The 20,019-nt window shown below is 35.4% G+C and overlaps 1 protein-coding gene across 1 annotated transcript in view; it reads left to right on the forward strand.

The window, feature by feature from the left end:
* Positions 1 to 204: 204 nt before the first annotated feature.
* Positions 205 to 20,019, forward strand: part of LOC106466039 (palmitoyltransferase ZDHHC6-like) — a 57,983-nt gene continuing 38,168 nt past the window's right edge. The window contains exons 1-5 of the mRNA XM_022393997.1: positions 205 to 358; positions 8,933 to 9,041; positions 9,887 to 10,118; positions 11,303 to 11,394; positions 13,289 to 13,445. Coding sequence (XP_022249705.1) covers positions 9,022 to 9,041; positions 9,887 to 10,118; positions 11,303 to 11,394; positions 13,289 to 13,445 — 501 coding nt within the window. The 5' untranslated portion in view covers positions 205 to 358; positions 8,933 to 9,021. The remainder of the gene's footprint in view (positions 359 to 8,932; positions 9,042 to 9,886; positions 10,119 to 11,302; positions 11,395 to 13,288; positions 13,446 to 20,019) is intronic.

Raw genomic sequence — 20,019 nt, forward strand, 5'->3', positions numbered from 1 at the left:
GAATAGACATAATTTATTTGAAGATCAATGAAAAACTAGCAGAATATTTCCATACCTACAACTTCTGTAATCTAGAGTAAATAAAGGTATGTACGAAAGTCTTCTCGGTTAATATGATCTGTGAAGAGATATTAAGATTTGGCTTGAAAAACCATATAACTAGTTTTTCAATTAACAGAAAATTATTTTTAAAAGCTCTTATTTTAAGATTTAATTAATTTTGTTTGATGTATGTGAATTTTCAGGGGGTGTAAATATCCACTAGCCTGACACCTGGGACTACCAAAGTTTCAACTTAGGCTAATGTGAATTCCATACATACTAGCCAGGGACTAGTGTGGTTCTGCTTGTATAAAATGTATGTGTTTAAAATCCAACTCTATATTTATTTATCAAAAATTACTAATATGCTACATGTTGTTATTTTTTCAATCAAATCATTAAATATTTACTGTCACTGAAATTTGTTAAAGTTTTGTAGCCTCTTTATTGATAGTAGACTAATAATCTATCATTAACCTGTCATACATGACTTGGTTACTGACTTGTAACTTCAAAAGTCCAAAGAAAGAACTAAGAAATAACATATCATGGATCAACTAAAACCATCTGCTTAACCTGCTTAACAATATTAACACAAAAACTGAAAGTCGCTTGGAACACAAGCAGAATGTTAAGCTGAATAAATTAATTCCACATAAATATACCAACAGTATTGATCCTAACAAGGCGATTTTTAACTTTAGTGGCATTGTACTCAGTGAACCCTGTAAAAGTGCACTAGCTAAGGGCCTAAAGTTTTTGCTTACCTCCCCATGAACTAAATTCTTTGATAACCTGTTTCTCTTTGAGAGCACTTATAAAATTTTGAAATCTCAATCTATTTTCAACAGAAATGGTTCCCAGAACCTAGAGAACTTTGTAAAAACAAGATTCAAAAATACTGCTTTGTCTTCATTTTACAACTATAACTCCCGCAAATCTGCTTTCACCATTACTCACGAAGAATATACTCCCTAAAGGAATTAGCTAATAACGAAAATATCATCATCACTCGACTTGATAAAGTTAAGTGTTGTTATACTTAATAAACCGAATTACGTTAACAAAATGCAATGTACCCTCAACAATACAACAAAATTTGAAGTTCTTAATGTTGATTGGTTAAAGTTCACCATAAAATGACATCCCTTTAAGACCTATTTTTATCGAGCATCAGTTCCCATACTCATAAATTGGCAAAATTCATCATTCCTATTCTATATTCACTACTTACAATGAGTTTACAGTTAAAGATTCATTTTTGTTTGCACAAGCTATTTCTAAAATTAATAATGCTGATCAATATATATACTTGCTAATTTTGACATTGAATGTTTATTCACAAATATTCCACTTGAGGAAACAATACAAAAACTCTTACGGAAACTTTTCCCAACAAAAATGAAACATAAACAAGCTTTAATCACCAACAGTTCAAAGTAGTAAGTAAACTTGCCCTCACTTTGTCTTCAACAGTCAGCTATATGATCAAATAGATGGCATAGCAATGGGGTCACTTTAAGGCTGACTCTCGCTAATATCTTCCTTTGCTACTATGAATGTTCTTGGTTAGACACCTGTCCCACTGAATATAAACTGGCTCCATATAGAAGATATTATACATTTTTACCCTTTCAAAGCTCTACTCACATCAAACAATTCTTGGATTTTTTATATTTGAAACATTAATTTTACTTGTGAAACTGAAACAAAATGGTAAATTATCTTTTCTTGATATCCAAATTAGCAGATTAGATAATAATTTTACAACATCTGTTTATCGTGAAAAACATATACAGGCTTACATACTCCATCTGACAGTTTATTCAGAATTCCTTTAAACATAACCTTATATGCAGTCTTCTCAATAGAGCATATAAAATCTGTTTTAAGTACCCCTCTCTTCATACTGAAATCACCATCTTACAGAACATTCTAATACAAAATGGCAGTCTTAGTGGCATTTTATTCAAGCCCTAATGCAAGTTCCTTTCTCATAAATTTAAACCTCCAAAGAAACCATAGACTGTTCCTTTTTAGGTAAGCAAAGTTTCATAGTGAAGTCACAAATTTTAAAAATAATTAAAACATTTTATCCACAAGTTCAACTGCAAATGATATTTAAATCACTTTTCGAAATACAAAATCTATTCAGATCTACCCCTATGTGTTCCAGGATCATTTATAAATACACATAAAGTGGCTGTAATGCCACTTACACTGGCAAAACTATATGCCAATTACACCTGTGAGCTTGCATCATATGGGTGTATCAAGCAGAACTGGTAAAAACTATCACAACTTCACCAGACTCCACAATTCGCACACGCAATGAAAACAACAACCACCCCATCTTGATTATGAATTTCAAAATCATATCATCTAGATCATCCAGTATTGAACTTTTAATTAAAGAACATTTATCTGTTATAAATGAACTCCCAACTTTAAATAATAACACAGCTTCACTAGAGTTAAGTCTGTTACAATTGTTGCATTATCCTGTTCTTATTTCTTGGTTGTCTTTTAATTGACTTCATTCCTTTTATTCTGTATTTTAATTATTTTTGTAAAATGTTTAAACTTTATAAAATTTTATACCTAATAATTTACCATGTTCAATATAGCTTGATGAAGATGGAATATGTGTATTCAGAAATGTTCAAGAATTAAATGTTTGTTACTGTACACGTGTCAAATGTTCATTGTTGCTGCTATCATTCTACTGCTCGTCATTAAACTCCAATGATTTAGATTCATACTTATAATTTTCTAATCTACATGATTATTTTTCTCTGGGATTAAAATAGCTATTATTTAATGCAAAGTTTTATTGATAAGGAATAAAATAGTGTTTCAATGAAATGACTTGAACTGCTCACTTTCAACACTCTGGATTTTTCCAAAACAGTCTTACCTCCTCTTACCCAAAGGTATCTTGATCCTTATTTGCCCTCTATACCCCAACAGTTTCATGCCATTTCTGAACACATACATATTGTATTGTGCCATCTGTACTAGCACAGCTAGGTCCCTCTGCTATTCCTGCTCAATCCAAACTTTCTTGATTAGACATGTGCTTAAACTTTCCAAGTGTGACCATAATTTTTGCTTGTGATTTGTTGCTGTTTCTGATGAAGTTTATTCACTAATCTACTAATTTTTGTGATTGAATTTCAATTGTTTTCAAATGTTTACACAATATAGCATTATAATAATTTCTTGATTCTGAATTCTATGCATTCTTAGTATAAATTCAAGGTTTAATGTGGAGAACAATGAAATTCCCGTGACAGGAGATGACTCACAAGGCACGACTTTACAGAATGCAGGGTCGACTTTATCTGCAGAGGAAGTACAAGCCTTGGTATGCAGGGAGTTAGAGTATTACATTCAGCTGCCAAATTCTTCTCCTTTTTCATATGAACCTGTTTCAGAGGAAGTCTACATGCAGATTAAGAAAATTTGGACTGTACTTTTCATACATCTTTCTTTTTTGATTCGTCACATTCTACACTCAGCCAGGAGATTTCATCTCCCATGGGTTCTTGCAACTGGTTAATCAGGTATGTCATGTTTTGAGTATTTCCCCTATGGCCTATGATTCCTCACCTTCCTTATTGGGTGAAATTCCACCTTTAGATTATCATAATTTTCCTCCTTCACCTGACATAAGTGTCCTTTCTCAGAGATTTTCTGACAAACTACAGTTGGGTATAGTTGTGCCCTGTCCCCCTCATTTGTTGGACCAATATGACTTGGCTTACTATTGAGCTTCGGATCTTTTTTTGGATACTCAGTATTTGAATCATTTCCTTCCCCTTTAAGGCTCAAATCCTGGGGCTCCAATCCACTTTAGTCAAGCTCAGTTTTCCAGGATTCATCTTGCCCTGACCTCCCTTTTACATTATCTTTCCTCCCTCCAATTAATGTCTGCAGTCTTTTCAGATGAACTCAGGACCTACATATGGGCCACTATGGCTCGTTTATCAGCCCCGCCTTTTCTTTCAATACTTGGCTGTTGTATTGGTGGAATTTGTTAGGGAAGGATGCAATACTTGAGGGGGTGTGTCTTCCCCTATCCTTCCTGTGGGATCTCCATCAGGCCCCTTTTATGTATGAAACCATTTTTTGAGTTTGTCAAAATTCCTTGAAATCCAGCATTAATGTGGCTAGGTTACATTCTTCCTTATCCTACCTGGCCACACAGTTGTATTATGCTCCTGTTCTCTCCCAGGATTCTCCTGTCCTGGTTTTCCACCCTTACCTTCCTCCAGGTGTTCCTGTCCTTATCCTTGTTTTTCTGCACATGTTTGACCAGAAGCCAGCATTATCGGGGACACAACAGAGGTTCCTGGTCTGGTGAGGACTAGATTGCTTCACTTTTCAGCTGTGTGGCAGCACTTTGTGACAGATCTGTGGGTTCTATGGGTTCTGTTGGATGGTTTCAGCCTGTGTTTTTGGTCCCTTTCCCTTTCACCAGTTTCCTTTCCTCCTCCTTGGGATAGTTTCTGTTTCAGTCGTCTTTCCAAAGCTGTTCAAGACCTTCTGCACAAAGGAGCTATCAAGCAGGTGTTGCTCACTCGACCAGGGTTTTATTGCCGTCTCTTTGATGTCCCCACATACATGGACGATTGGAAACCAATCATAAACCTTTCCTGGTTGAATTCTATTCTGGACCCTCCTTGTTTCACTATGGAGTCCTACTTCTCACTTCAGTGAGTGTTTTCCTCAGGGCTCTGGATGACCAAATTTGACATGACAGATACGTATCTTCACATTTTGATTGCTTCAGGGTCATGTTTTCTTCAGTTCATCCAGGAAAGTCAGATGTTCCAGTTCAGAGCACTGCTGTTCAGTCTCTCCTTGGCTCCTTATGTGTTTTGTCAAATGGTTCACACATTTACTTGTCACCTTCATATGTTGGGTCTTCGAACTCACCATTACATGGGCAACTTGCTCCTGCTTGTGTCTTCCTGTGTTCAGTCAGATTATCACACACATTGACTTCTCCATAAAGCAGCATGGGAGGGTTTTCTGATCAAGTTGGAGAAGTCTGTTCTTTTCCCCACACAATAACTGGTTCATTTGGGGATTTTCTTCAATTCACACCTCAGTCAGGCCCAGCTTTCTCCTCTTTGTTTCACAGATCTGGAGTAAGCAGTCACATGCATTCACTTCAGTGGACACTCCTTGATTACTGGAACTTCTCCCTTGATCCCTTGGATCATCCTGTTACCCTTCCTTCCATGATCACAGCTGACCTTTCTTGGTGGCTCAACAGGGATCAGACTATGGTGGTGTTTCCCATTCCTCCACCTCATCTGGAGTTACATCTGTTTACAATTGCATCTTTGGTGGGTTGGTCAGCTTTCCTTCACTCACAAGAGATTTCCAGTCTGTGATTGGTCCAGAAGTCTGCACTCCATATGAACATCCTCGAGCTCTTAGCAGTTCATCAAGCTTTGACCCATTTCCTTCTACTTCTGAGGGGGCAGGTGGTTATGGTGCACTCAGACAATTCCACTGTCATCAGTTATCTCACCAAGCAAGGTAGAACCAAATCCAGGTCTCTGTGTTTTCTGACTCTGGATCCTTTTTTGCGGGTCCAAGGTCCCCACATGGTGGTCTTGGCTTGTCATGTTCCTGGTGCTATGAATCTGGTTCCAACCAAGTTCTCCTCACAGAGTAATCCCTTCATCAACAGGTGTTTTGGTCTTCCATTCCACACCCATCAGATCTGGGAGAAGATGCATTAAATCAGAATTGGAGGGGACTTCACATCTATGCTTACCCTCTGATCTGACTCCTATTCAGAGATCTATCCCTCATACAGACCACTCCCTGTCTAGTCCTGCTTGTTGCTCCATATTGGCCTGCTCTGCCATGGTTCCCTCTGCTTTGGCCTTTAGTTGTGTGACATCCCCTGCCCTCACCTCTGTCTCGGTCACCTCAATCACACATTGTTCATCCGGACATCACCAAACTCACTCTTCACACTTGGCTTTTGTCAGATCCCTTGCGTCAACCCAGGGTCCGACTCCTCGAGTTGCCACTATCCTTTCCCAAACCATCAGATCATCCATGACTGTTTACCAAAGGTGTTGGTCTACCTTCCAATTTTTGCTGTTCTCAGAAGGTTCTGTACCTCCACTACTTCAGTCACTCAGCTTTCTCAATTCTTCATGTTTGTCCATTTTGACTGTATCTAGTTATCAGGACACCCTGTTAAATACCTTTCATTTCCCTCAGTTCTCTAAGGTTTTCTCTTTTCCTGTTATTTCCATCCTTTTCTGTTTCTTTTGTATTGTCCTTCCTCCACATTCTTTGTTTTACTGGATTGGGATCTTAATGTAGTCCTATATGCCCTTTCTGGTTCTCCCTTTGAACCTCTTGCTACATGTTCCTTGTACCATATTTCACTTAAGATGTATTTCCTTCTCCTCCTCCTTACTTGTGGTCATCATTGTTTGGATATTTATGCCTTTAATGTTTCCTGCACCCTTTACCATTCCTCTTATATTATCCTCTACCCTACCAGTCCTTCCTCCCTATAACCTATACTGCTTAGGAAGGTGGTTTAGCTTTCTCACCGATTTTCTTACCTTCAATTTCCCAACTGTACTCCTGCTCCGATCTGTATGTGTTATGTGGCTTGCACTGCCTCCTTTTGGAGTTTGCATTCCCATCTTTTTATTCTGTAGAACCCCAATATTTCCCTTGATCTGTCACATGTTACTCTCACTGGTTAGGTTTGTCAAGTCAGAAGGATGCCGTACTTGGACTTGTCCATGGAAGGTTGCCATCTTCACAATGTCTCTTCGCATCAATTTCATCATATTACTATGTCTTTGGCTGCTCATCTTAGCCATCCTTTGGAGGAGATTGTTCACACCGGAGTGTGGACTACTCCCAATACCTTCATCTCACATTATCTGCACAATCTGGCTGTTTCTTCCACTGCCTGATATCGTTTTTCTCCTGTGGTGATTCTACACACGTCCATTCACCTTTGACTAGGGTAAGTCTGATCTCTTCCTTTCTTTTATGTTTTCTTTTTAGCTCCCTAATCATAACATCTTTTACAGATCCCCCCTTGTGGCAGGTGTTTCCTGGTCAGATATGTTTTGCCTCAAACCTGCACTATCTTGGAGTAATTATATAATGCTCACTGTTGAAATGGGGTGTTTCTGTCAGACTACTGGCTGCTTACCCAGTGGTATATATATATATGTATGTACTAGATATCAATTATTTTCAATCTATGATGAACTGTCACTCATGAACTTCCTAAGTAAAGCAGAAGGTGATTTTTGCCGATCCCTGCTGACCTTGGATTGCATATATCAGGGTTGGTCTTCTTTTCAAAACAGAGAATTGTAGGCACCCATTGCACAGTCTTTGGTGTGACATTCCTCTGGACTCCCCACCGCATTTTTCTCCTCCTTTTGTTTTTTCTAATGGAGCATAGGAGTTCTTACCACTCTCAGTTCCCGATATTTACTTTGAAATACTCATGTTTATCCACTCAGTGAGAATAGGGCTAAGCTGGATAAACTACTTCTAGACAAAGTACTTCATTCGATTGATCTTGCGTTTCCCCTGAATATTTTTGCCGGGGTGAGCCACACTAGACTAAATCACTTAATCAATTATATAAGCCACTTCCTCTGGATGTTTTTGCCTGAGTCAGTCATATGAAGCACTTCCTCTGGGTGTTTTTTGTCTGTGTGAATTGCACTTGACAAAATCACTTACTCAATTATACAAAGCACTCCCCTGGATTTTTTTGTCTGGGTGGACTGTACTTGACACAATAATTTAATCAATTTATGATGCACTTCCCTTGGATGTTTTGCCTGGGCATACCACACTAGTCAAAATATCTTATTAATTTTATAATACGCTTCCCCTGGATGATTTTGCCCAGCTGGACTTCCCTAGACAAAATATCTTAATCAATTTTTAGGTGTTTCCCCTATATGTTTTTCCCCAGATGGACCGCACTAGATAATAAAACTTCATCAATGGGTCACAACATCAAAACCCAGCTTGAGTTTCCCCTGGATGTTTTTGATCAGGTGGACTACACTAGACAATATAATTTTATCAATTGATAAAAAAGATGGCCCAACTTGAGTTTTTTTTTTATATTCTTGCCCAATAGACCAACTACCTTATTCAACTGATGTCATAAAATGACCTACTTGTGTTAACCCCTGGATGTTTTTGCCCAGGTGGACTGCTCTAGACAATTTCCTTAATCAATTGATATCTTCATGTATACATTACATGGTCCTCATGCCCTAGCCACATGTTGTTATTCTGTTTTTCACATTAGTACAGTATTAGGCACAATCCTGTGAAAAAATGGTAAATACGTTCTTCAGTACATCCAGCACTACTATCTTATGTCCAGTGCTGTAAGTAGTATTACAGCATTCAATTGTGTCTGTTTTTCCATTCCACCCATTTTTTGTTACTTTCCTGTTCCTTAGGCAAAGAGCACACCTGTTCCAGAAGTACTGTGGTACCCTACTGGTGTGCTTAATTTTCATCTCATAGCACACCCATTTATTCTCATTGGTCGCTTTCTGCTTGGTTTGATATTTGTATGCCTAAATTGGCCTCTCCACCTTTGCAATGTGGAATTCTAGCTTTATGTGAAAGTAGATAACACCATTTCTTAAGTTAACATTTTCTTACTCTGAAAATGTATTTTTGATAGGTGCTTACCTCTTTTCATACTTCCCACCTTTCTTCCCCACTGTTGGTGTTCTTATGTTAATACCTGATGATTAAGTAGGAATAGCAGAGTGAGCTAGCTGCACCAGTATAGATGGTGCAATACTATTGGTAAAGAGCAGTTACATGATACGTACATTTTCAGAAATGGTGCAAAACTGATGGGGTATACAGACTGATGCGCTGGTGGCAAAAATTTTTTTACCAATGCTTAGAGGATAAACAAAGATTGAGATGGCTTTGTGTGAGATAATGTAAGTACCTGTCGGAAATACATTTCAGTGTAAGAAAATGTTAACTTTCATAGGTATGACAGAAAAGGGGCACTGTTTAGTTCTTTAGATTTTGTTGTATATATAGGCTGGATAACATGCTAACATATTTTACATTTTTTATATTCTAAATTATATTTTTAATACATCAGAAATAACAGTCTATAACAAAAAGATTTTACATATATGCATCACATATGCTGTAGCAAATTGTATTATTTTTAGTTTTGTAATACTGTGGAATGAATCACTGCAATGAGTATAGATATGTATATATTTACAATGTGTAGTAATTTTAGTCATTACAGTAGGAAATAAAACAATTGGTCTAGTAGAATTTCAGTTTGAGCTATTACATTTCTTATGCCTACTAGCCTGAGCTAATACATGAAAAAAAATTACTTGCAACTCTGATTTTAAACATGCATGTAGTAGAGACATTCTAAGTCTCTGATATTTTCTTTATTAAAGATAAAAATCTTAACATGCTGTGTAATATATTTAGCTTTAAAATGTTTGCATAAATATTCAAATTTTATAAAATATACTATATTTTCAGATAATGGGATAGCAAGGTAAATTCTCGTTATATTTGAGTTTAAAGTAATTAGAATTCTTTTTCATAATCATAAGCATTAATTTTATATTTTGATTTCAATGGACTTAGCTCTTGCTTAGAAAAAGTTTAGATTAATGCCATTGAGATATTTGTTTTTACATGATTATTCTGTGTTTGTGAACTTGCTATAAGTGTTCTTAAAATGATTTTGCAATATCCTTTTTTTTATCATCTGTTTCTTATTTTGGTAACATTTTATTCTTTTCAGAATGTCTGCATTAAAGCGAATATTTCACTGGGGACCACTGATTGCCCTATTTATCATCAAGTCCATAACCTTCTCCACACTGTACATGACATCCATGTTTCTTCCACCATTAGGGAGTTTGTGGGGGTGTTTTAATCATATAGTATTTCTGAGTTTAGTAGGATGTACATTATACAATTTCTTCATGGCCATGTTTGGAGGACCAGGGTTTGTTCATTTTGGGTGGAAACCTGTAAGTTTTGGTGCTATATCAACTATGTCAATAGAAATTTTGATTTTCAGCACCTTGTTTAACCCATTCACTGTGGCTGATACATATTTGGCCTTTATATTTTTTCTGTTAACTGTATCTGGTATACATATGGATTCTTGCTTTCAAAATTCCTGCATTAGGTATTGGATTGTAAATGTTTGTGGTAATGTTGTCTATCAACATTCCACTATATGTTGCCATATCATAAGTCAATTATTTCTGCCTTCTATGTATCAGTATCCCTCAAGATGTCAGAGAAGCAACACCAAAGTGGGAAAATCCAGATTATTTTATGGATTTACTAGACAGCATTGACTCCAACGGGCTTATGCAGTGAACAGAAAAACATTTAGAGGCTATATATGTACCAGCCACAGTGAATGTGTTAATAGTGGAATGGCTGCACTTTAGTGATTTTTTTAAATATGGAAGAATGGGAAGAATTATTAACAGGGTACAGGAAAATTTTAACAAAGAAATGGATATATAGAATTGAAGAACAAATTCAAATGGAACTGTTTGAGGAGTAATGTCATTGTGAAGGTGGATTTGCTGGGGAAGAGCCAATCACTTGCTCACTGGGCATACCTTCAAAAAAAAGATTAAAATAATTATTTAATTTTCATTTCAAAATGATAAATAGTAGCTGCTCTATTTCTTGGTTAAAAACAGCCAACTAAATGACAGTTCAAGAATACAGAAAATAGCCCAGAATGCACCTCAGAACATCTAAAATCCTGTAACCTAGCTCCCCTAGAATGGGATTTACTGGGATTAAATGGGATTTAATGTTTTTTGTTCTTTGAAGCCATTTTCATCTCTTCTTAATATTCATTATAATATAAAATGGCTCATAAGTTACATTGTTTGAGATGAACTTTGGCTTAAATTCTAAAAATATTTATAGAGAAATTCATTTAATTGCTTACATGATAAAGTTTATGATTTTTTATTACTAAACTTGTGAAGTATTAAATGAGCAATTATGTTTTCGAAAGCATTTAGTTGAGGTAAAAATAATAACTAAAGATATATAAATGGTTTTTCATGGTAATAGATGCTGGTTAAATGATTACTGTGATATGTGTATAAAATGACTTGGCTGAAAATTTTCAGCATTATTTTTCTTTTAGCGTCCAGATAATTATTATAATTTTTTCAAGGCTAAGGAAGAAAATTTAAAATTCTTGCAATATTGTACCTTTTGTGAAGGCTACAAAGCTCCCCGAGCACACCATTGCCGGAAGTGCAAAAGGTAAGTGGGACGCATTCATTCTATTTGGATATTGTGTGTGAGATTCTATGCATGTGAACTGAAAGTATTTTCATTGAAACATTTACTCATATTTAAAATTTTTCTGTGTTCATTATCCTGTATAAAATATTAAAAGGTATGAGATATTTTAGCAGCCAATATTATACACACTTTCAAACATGTTTGCAAAAAACAATAAATTGGTTGTGCATTTAAACTATGACTAAAATATTATGTGTAATGTTTGTAATTTTTATTTTTACTACTTAGATTTGAAGTATTTAAAAAAGCACTTGCCTCTTTATTTTTTAGATTCACACAATGTACTTCACACACACACACAAACAGAATATGAGACATGTTTAAGAAGTCTACGCATTAGCACAAAGAATGGTAGATTTGTGCTTGTAGGAGCAGAATTAGCATTATACTTGTGATGATAACAGGTTGTTGAAATTGATATTGAAGATGAGAAACATTTTTACCTTATTTCACTTATACCACTATTTTATCTTGTTATTCATATAAAATTACTTTAGTACAAAAAATTCTGTTCCTGGGTTACTTTTACATATCTTCCATTTTAGCATAAAAATCTTTGTAGTAGGCCTAATTTAATTTAAATGAATTAAGTAATTTATTTAAGTGAACCAAAATGGATAAGCTTAAAGGAAATTTTAAAATATGCATTATGTAGGTAAATAATTTCACATTAATTTTGCATAATGTAAGCCCTAAAAAAATTGCATTTTAAGACTATGGTTTTAGGTTTAATTAATTTGGTTTTATTGCTCCCATGTAGTGAAATACTGAACTGTCTCACCAGGAAGACTTAGTATAACTAATTTTACCAAAAACAAAAAACTACCACAAACATGATTAATTTAATAATGTTACTGACATGTAAACTGAAACTGTAGACTGACAGCATCCAAAGATGAGAAAACTGTATTCAGACAAATCTCATATTTGCCTTGATTTGTACCACCCGTCCATTAATTCTGTCATAACTGATATCTCAAATTAGGCAAGGTAAGGTGGTTATATCATTAAATGTTTTAATTATTTACCAGCAGTTTTATTTTTCTATAACATCTGAATACTTGATGTTATTCATAGGAAAAAATATGAAAGGAAATCATTTTTAAGGGCATTTTTCTTACAACAATAAGTCATACTTAACGTTTTCAGTTAAATTGTGCAGATTCAAGGAGAAAATTTGGTAGGAGATAAGGGTATGTTTAGAAGCCTCCAAATCCCAAGTTAGTTTTTCTCATTGACACGCCTATTATTTAAGTGTTTGAATATTTGAATATCTGTGACCTATTCTGTATCAACTTGTAATTATTCCATTCATCTATATTTTTTATTTCCACTAAAAACTTTAAATTAGAGTGCAATTGTGTGTATTGTACATTTTTAATATTTTTATCATATACACTTTGAGGGTATACATTTGTATCATGTGAATTTAATTGTACTTTTTTACTAATCATTATTTTGGGGGACAAGCATGACCTAGTGGTTAGTGTGCCAGGCTATGGATCTGAGAGTTCATAGTTTGTGCTTGTTGACACAAAATTTAAATTAACATAATGATAGTTTATCACCTTTACATGATTGCCGATATGCATTTATGTGCTAGTAAGTGTCATCTATCTTGAACATTTTGATAACTTCTAAACTATGTTAATATATTGTAAGAATTATCAGTTTTTATTATAAGATCAATATAGGCTTTTGTGCATGAAAATAACCTATTTTTAAGAGATTTCAAGTATGTAACTTTTATACAAATAATTTTTTGGATTTCAATTTGACCTCAGAAACAACTGTTGTTTTTAACATGGTGTACAACCCTAAAAGTAGCTTAATTTGATTTTTTTTTCAACAGGTGTGTTATGAAGATGGACCATCACTGTCCATGGATTAATACATGTTGTGGTCACAAGAATCATGCCCACTTCACTTTCTTTTTGTTCTGTGCAGTATGCGGTTGCTGTCATGCAACAGTGCTTCTTATTATCGGTCTTTACCGTGCCTTTCATTTGGTATGTGTATGACTACAACACTAACATATCAAGAATCATGTTCTTTAATGTTGGCTACCTGACTTCTCTCTAGTCTATCAATTCAAAGTTAGTGATGGCTGAATATATATAGTCTTTCATGTATCTTTGCACAAGTATAGAGAAACAAACATAAAATCAATTACAACACTAGCTTGGAAGGCAGTGACCTAAAACATACAGCCAATAAATTACATTTATTAAAAGAGACAATACATCACTAAAATGACATAAACAATTATTTTTTTTCTAAACAATAAATATGAGAAATATTTTATTACTAGTGTCTTTGCAGTTTTTGACAAACTTTCTGTTAGACTAAGCAAATTAAAAATACAGAATTAGTTTGCAAATGAAATACTAATTTGTTACGTTGTCATTCATATTGAGTATAGATATTGTAATAAAACCAGTTCCCTTTTCAGTTTGCAGTTGTAATAAATGTTTTAAAATGTATTTCAGAATGCTTATTTATATTAAAAACTTCAAAGGTAAGTTATATGCTTAACTTTTTATTATGCTGCAAAAAGAAACAAATAAAGTTGTAACATATTACCCATAACAAAGTATAAGCATTGTTATAAATAATGTTCCTCACTTCTTAATTCATTATTATGCAAGTCAGCCGTGATTGTGTGATTTGGATGCAAATAGTTGGTCATTAAGCATATACATAGAAATAAGCATTTATTAGAGGTGTATTTACATAATTACTGTTCATTTCTTTATGGAATATGGATAGAAAGGACATACTGATACTGATGTTTCATGCTAAGTATTAAGAGTATTGATGAGATTCAGAAATATGTTTGATCAATTTTCCAGAAGAGGTGTTTTGAAAATATCTTTAGTGTCTGAAGTCATGTAATGAGATGTAACATCTCTTTAGAATATCCCATATACATATACACACTAGTACAAAGCCCGTCAAAAATGATGGGGCAAGTACTTATACCCCCACCCCATCGATATTTTTACTTTCATGATAAATTTTATGCACTTGTCTCTAGGCTATGTGATCCCACACTACAATTTTACTTTAGCCTTATTATACCAACACTCACTACACTTAAAAGGTTTCATGATGGCACCACCCCTGTCACTAAAATTGTCATGGGCACACAGTAATTGAACTATTCTATCTAAATAAATGCATTTTGGCTTTTATGACTCCTCCTATTTCAAGAAATCATGAGAAGTCAAGCATGACGTGACGTGACACACAGTGGATTTTATATAGGTTATATATAGATAATGACATTCAAATCTTGAGATTATATAGACAGCTTCATTTTGCCAATCTGATCTTTAATATCATGTGGGCAGATGTTATCATCTGTCAAGCTGAAGTAACAATCAGTTGTACACCATTTCGGGGGAAAAAAGGGTCATAAGATATGGTCCCTTTCATGTATCTGTCATTAATGGCATTGGTGCCATATTCACCAGTGCTTTTTCCTGCACATGTCATACCTTCACTATGCCAGCATCATATTACTATGTCAAAAAGAAATTGGATGTGTTTCCATATCTTCTCCAAATAATTATGTGCCTTTTACCAAGCTATAGAGTAAAGCAAGACTCATCTGTAGGAAGAATACTGTTCTGCATCATTGATCCACTTGCCTCATTAGGTGTCTAGCATACAGGCAAACCATGTGAAATTGTTTATATGTGTTTGTTTACTTACACAGCATCCAGTTTCAGAGGGTTACCCTATGATTTTGGTGAACCAGAATAATAGGTAGTGGTCATTTGCTTGTGTTATGGATGATGGTCTGCTTTGTCTAAATGTATGCGTAACTATAACATTAATTTGGAAGCAATTTTACCAGTCTCACATTTGACTGATAATATTTTGAGATGCATGTAGTCTATTCACAGCAAGCTGCTGTCTTGGGATGGTTTTCATTTTCCGAAATACACTACCCCACTATATCCCCCTAGTAATTTTAATTTTGTGGCTCTCTTCATCTACGTCAGCACGCCTTCTATATCCGAACTGTATATTAGCTCTACATTATTCTTTCTTATTCACTTTTTCTTGATGGCAAAAATTACAAGGATGGCCTTATGAGTTTACTCTAGGCTTTTCTTTAGTGTTATTACTACACTTGCAACATTTTCTTTCAAATTATTTTAGATCTTTTTTGTGGGGATTGATTTTGTTTTTATGATTTAAAAAAATTTTTGGAGACATTTTACGAATATGAATACTCCCTTGCATGTCTTAGACATGGAGTTGCCTGATGCTCCTTCTCTACCGACTTATGAGTCTAACATTACTCAGGTGTCGGGGGGGGGGACCTTCCGTGGAGGACATACAGTTTCTTATATGCAGAGAGGTAGAGTCTCACAGGCAATTTGATGCTTTTTCTCCTGTTGGTTTGCTTCTGAACCTCCTGCACCCTTTTTACAACTAGTATGCCATATTTGTAATGTTTTGAGTATTTCTCCTATGGCTTATGAATCTTCACCTTCTTTACTGGGAGAAGCTATTTTGTCTGGTACTTCCACCTTTGCCAGATATTGCTGTGCATACAAGGAGATTTGCAGATCATTTGAGGGAAGATGTTGCCATGCCTTATCCTCCTCATTTATTGGATCAGCATGCCTTGGCTTTCCATTGCCTAGAGAACCCTTATTTGGACACTCATAAGTTATATCCTATACTTCTTACTTGGGACTCTAGACAAGATGCCACTGTTCATCTTAATCAATCTCAGTTTTATATAATTCGTCAGTCACTTACAAATTTTTGCATTTTTCATCATATTTGCAACTGTTGTCTGAAGCCTATCACATATCTGCTCAAATTTTGGAGGATCTTATTCATTAATTGACTTCCACTTTGGGCAGGTTATCAGCTTCTGTCCTTGGAATCCTGGTTGGTTTGTTGCTGGAATCTTTTAAAGAAAGATGCCTTATTGGAGGGAGTTTGCCTTCCTATATTGGCTCTTAAAAATCTCAGAGAAGCACCTTTTCTCAGACAGTCTTTTTATTTGGGAGTTCTAGACTCCATGGAATCTAGAGAAGATGTGGCCTGTCAACATTCTTCACTTCTACACTGGCTTCTCGACTGTCCCAAAGTTCTTCTACAGGATGGTTTACTGCATCTCCCATTCAAGTTTCCAGACCTCCTGCTTTGGCACCATGATCTGTTGCAACAAAAGGGCAATTTTGACCTTACTAGGGTGGAGCAAAGATTTTGGCATTGGTGACTACCTTATGGGGTCATGTCCTTTGGGTTCTTATCTCAGAGGGTTTATATCAGTAAGGAAGACATTCACCACAGATCAATGGCTCATTCAAGTTCTCAGGAGCGGATTGGTCATTCAGTTTACGTCTCCTCCTCCTCGGTCTTTGGCTTTCCACTTCCGAAGGACCTTCTTATTTCCAACCATCAAACACAAGCCATCCAGGATCTTCTGCACAAAGAGGCCATAGAGCATGTCACCTCCTCTCTTGAGGGTTTTTATTCTCAGCTGTTTGTAGTACCGAAAAGATGGGTGATTGGTCCTAGACCCTTGACATTTCCATCACTTCCTCCAGCTTACAGCTCCAGCTCAATTTACAGTGGAGTTGTTTCTTTCCCTTTGGTGGCTCTTTTCACTCGGACTATGGATGACAAAATTCAATGTCACTGATACCTACCTTCATATCCTGATCACTGAGTCTTCAAGATGTTATCTCCATTCCGTGCACGACAACCAGGTTTTTCAGTTTCATGCTCTAGCATTTGGCCTCGCATCTGCTCCATACGTTTTTGCCGGATAGTCATTTTTTTGCATCATCTCCATCCACACTGATTTTATATGTAGATGCTTTCAGTGTGGATCTTGCCTTCACCATCCCCTCTACCTGGTCAATATGAGATTCTAGCTAAAGTGTGAGAGGGGGTAAGTGCATTTTGGAAGTTTACATTTACCTATACCGAAAGTGTCTTTCTGATAATACCTACCTTCTCACATTGTTCCTCTCTCCCAATAGCCAGTGTTCAAATCTGAAAATCTTGCCAGTCTCGAAAAAGTGAAAAAGAGAGAATAATGGAGGGCTTATATATGGATTGGGTATAGAGGGCTCATTGAAGTAGGTGGAGAGAGTCACAAGATTAAAATCACTAGGGCGATATAGTGTGGTATAAACACTGGAGCAAACAAGGTAGAATTAGTCACAATGCATAGACAGGAGAAGAAGAGAACATTTTGTTGTGATAAAGCTAAAGTGTGAACGGAAGTAAGTATTATCGGAAATACACTTTCAGTATAGGAAAATGTAGACTTTTGATGGCTATCTGTAGTGAAACATCTAAATGTTTTCTTAAATGTTTGGCCATGGTTTATGAAAATTTTGTAACTTTTTAAACTGTGTGATTCAGTTCAAAGTAATGTCTGAGACAAGATTATGTGAAATTCTTTTATATCTATATATAAATATATATATATATATATAAAATACATATATATTAGGTTGTCAAGAAATTAATGTCGCATTTTGGAACACTTTAATTAACCACTCCCCAAAAACATACATCACTTATAATAGTTAAACAAACTGCCTAAATGTCACGTTAGTGTAGCCTATATAATGTGTAAAGTTAGTATACTCTAATCCCTTATAGTGATGGCACATGACGAGACACACATTCGGCATGTAATGATGTTTGAATACAAGAAGGGAAACACCTTTGTAGCTACAAAGAATATCAAAAAAGTTTATAGAAATGTTTTGAATGTTCGTAAGTGTCAACGATGGTTAAGCACATTTCGTTCAGGTGACTTTAGCCTTAAAAACTGTGATGGCAGGAGTCAACATGTTTGAATTGATATCCATGCTCTGAAGATGCTTGTTGTGTCTAAACCAAGGCAACACACTCTTGAAATGGCCCTGAAATTGCACGTCTCTCATGAAACAATATGTAAACATCTAAGGAATATGAGAAAACTCCATAAAAAAAGGTGTTTGGGTGCCTCACAAACATTCCAATGATCATCGTTTCCAACGTATGAATGTTGCTTCATCTGTTCTGCCATGAACCATTTTTGGACAGAATTGTCACCGGTGATGAAAAATGGATTCTCTATGCAAATATCAAACGCCAAAAACTATGGCTCGGTCCTAAACAAAAACCACTTCCGACCCCAAAACCTGGACTCCACCTGCAGAAAGTGATGCTTTGCATTTGGTGGGACATCAAAGAAGTAATTCATTTCGAACTCCTTAATCCACAGCAAACTGTCAATGCAGAGATCAATAGCCAACAACTGGAACATTTAAATCAAGCTCATCATCTCCACAACAATGCACGTCCACGTGTGGCATGTTTGATGCAACACAATATTATAGAGGTGAGTTGGGAAGTTCTCCCCTACCCAACATATTCCACAGATGTGGCACCATCAGATTACCATGTTTTTCATTCACTGCAACACCATCTTAATGGGAAAACGTATGAAAATGTGAAAGATGTTAAAGAGGACATCGAAATGTTTTTTGCTTCAAAGCCAAGTGATTTCTTTAATCAGGGCATTAACAACCTGATTGTAAGATGGAAAAGAATCATCAATAAGAATGGATACTATTTCATTTACTAAATGTTTTGTTTTGATATACAAGTTGTTTGGGTTTTTTCATTCATTTCTGGATGACCTAATATATAGGCTGAATGATCAGTCATTTGTATTTCATATCATCTAATCATAATATGCTTAGTTTCCATAACAATGATCTGAAAGTTCCAAATTCCAGCTATCACATAAATGTTTTGTTCAGTTATATGAAACATCTGACAAATATAATAGCTAAGAATAAATGGAAGCTTTTTTATTTTAAAAAAATTACCTCAGCTACTATGATACAATATATTGGTAATGGTAAAAAAAGATCAACTCTGCATATCTGCTTTATTTTTGATACCAGCTTCCAAAATTTCTGCATTCTATTACATAATTATGTAATTTTGTAAATGTATAATTTTTGCTGTTAGGAGAACATCTTGAAAAAGGAATTGTTTCTGCTCCATTCATTGTTTGGATGACATTTTATTTCTCAATAAGGGACACCTCTTTCAGTATTTTCCTTTCCCTCATTCAAGTTTTGAGCTGTCTATAGTGCCTCACTGTAGTCCTCTCTGATTTCCCATCACTTGGGATCATAAACCAGGAATCCAGATCGTATTTCAAGGCACCTGAAGAAGTATGTTGTGTTCTTTGTGACAAAAGCTTAAAGTTACATGCCCTCAGACTTCCTAATATGGAGGTTTATCCATGCCTTTCTTCTCATAGTTGTGACTTACCATTGTTCTTTTTCTCTCTGTGGATACAGCTGAATCAAAGAATGCTAAACAAATGAGCTCCTCAAATTTTTGACACACAGGTTTTGAAAGAGCAGAATTCCCCTTATATTTAACAAGACATTGTAGGAAGGTAAAATAATTGCCAGGAGCAGAAATGGCAAGATGAACAGTTGAACAAAAAAAATGGGTATCTAGAAAATGTAATCAATCAAATTACTTCAAGGAAAATTGTGAGCTTCTCAACTGAACAAAAATTTGGTC

This window comes from Limulus polyphemus, unplaced genomic scaffold, assembly GCF_000517525.1.
Source record: "Limulus polyphemus unplaced genomic scaffold, Limulus_polyphemus-2.1.2 Scaffold2131, whole genome shotgun sequence".
NCBI lineage: Eukaryota > Metazoa > Arthropoda > Merostomata > Xiphosura > Limulidae > Limulus > Limulus polyphemus.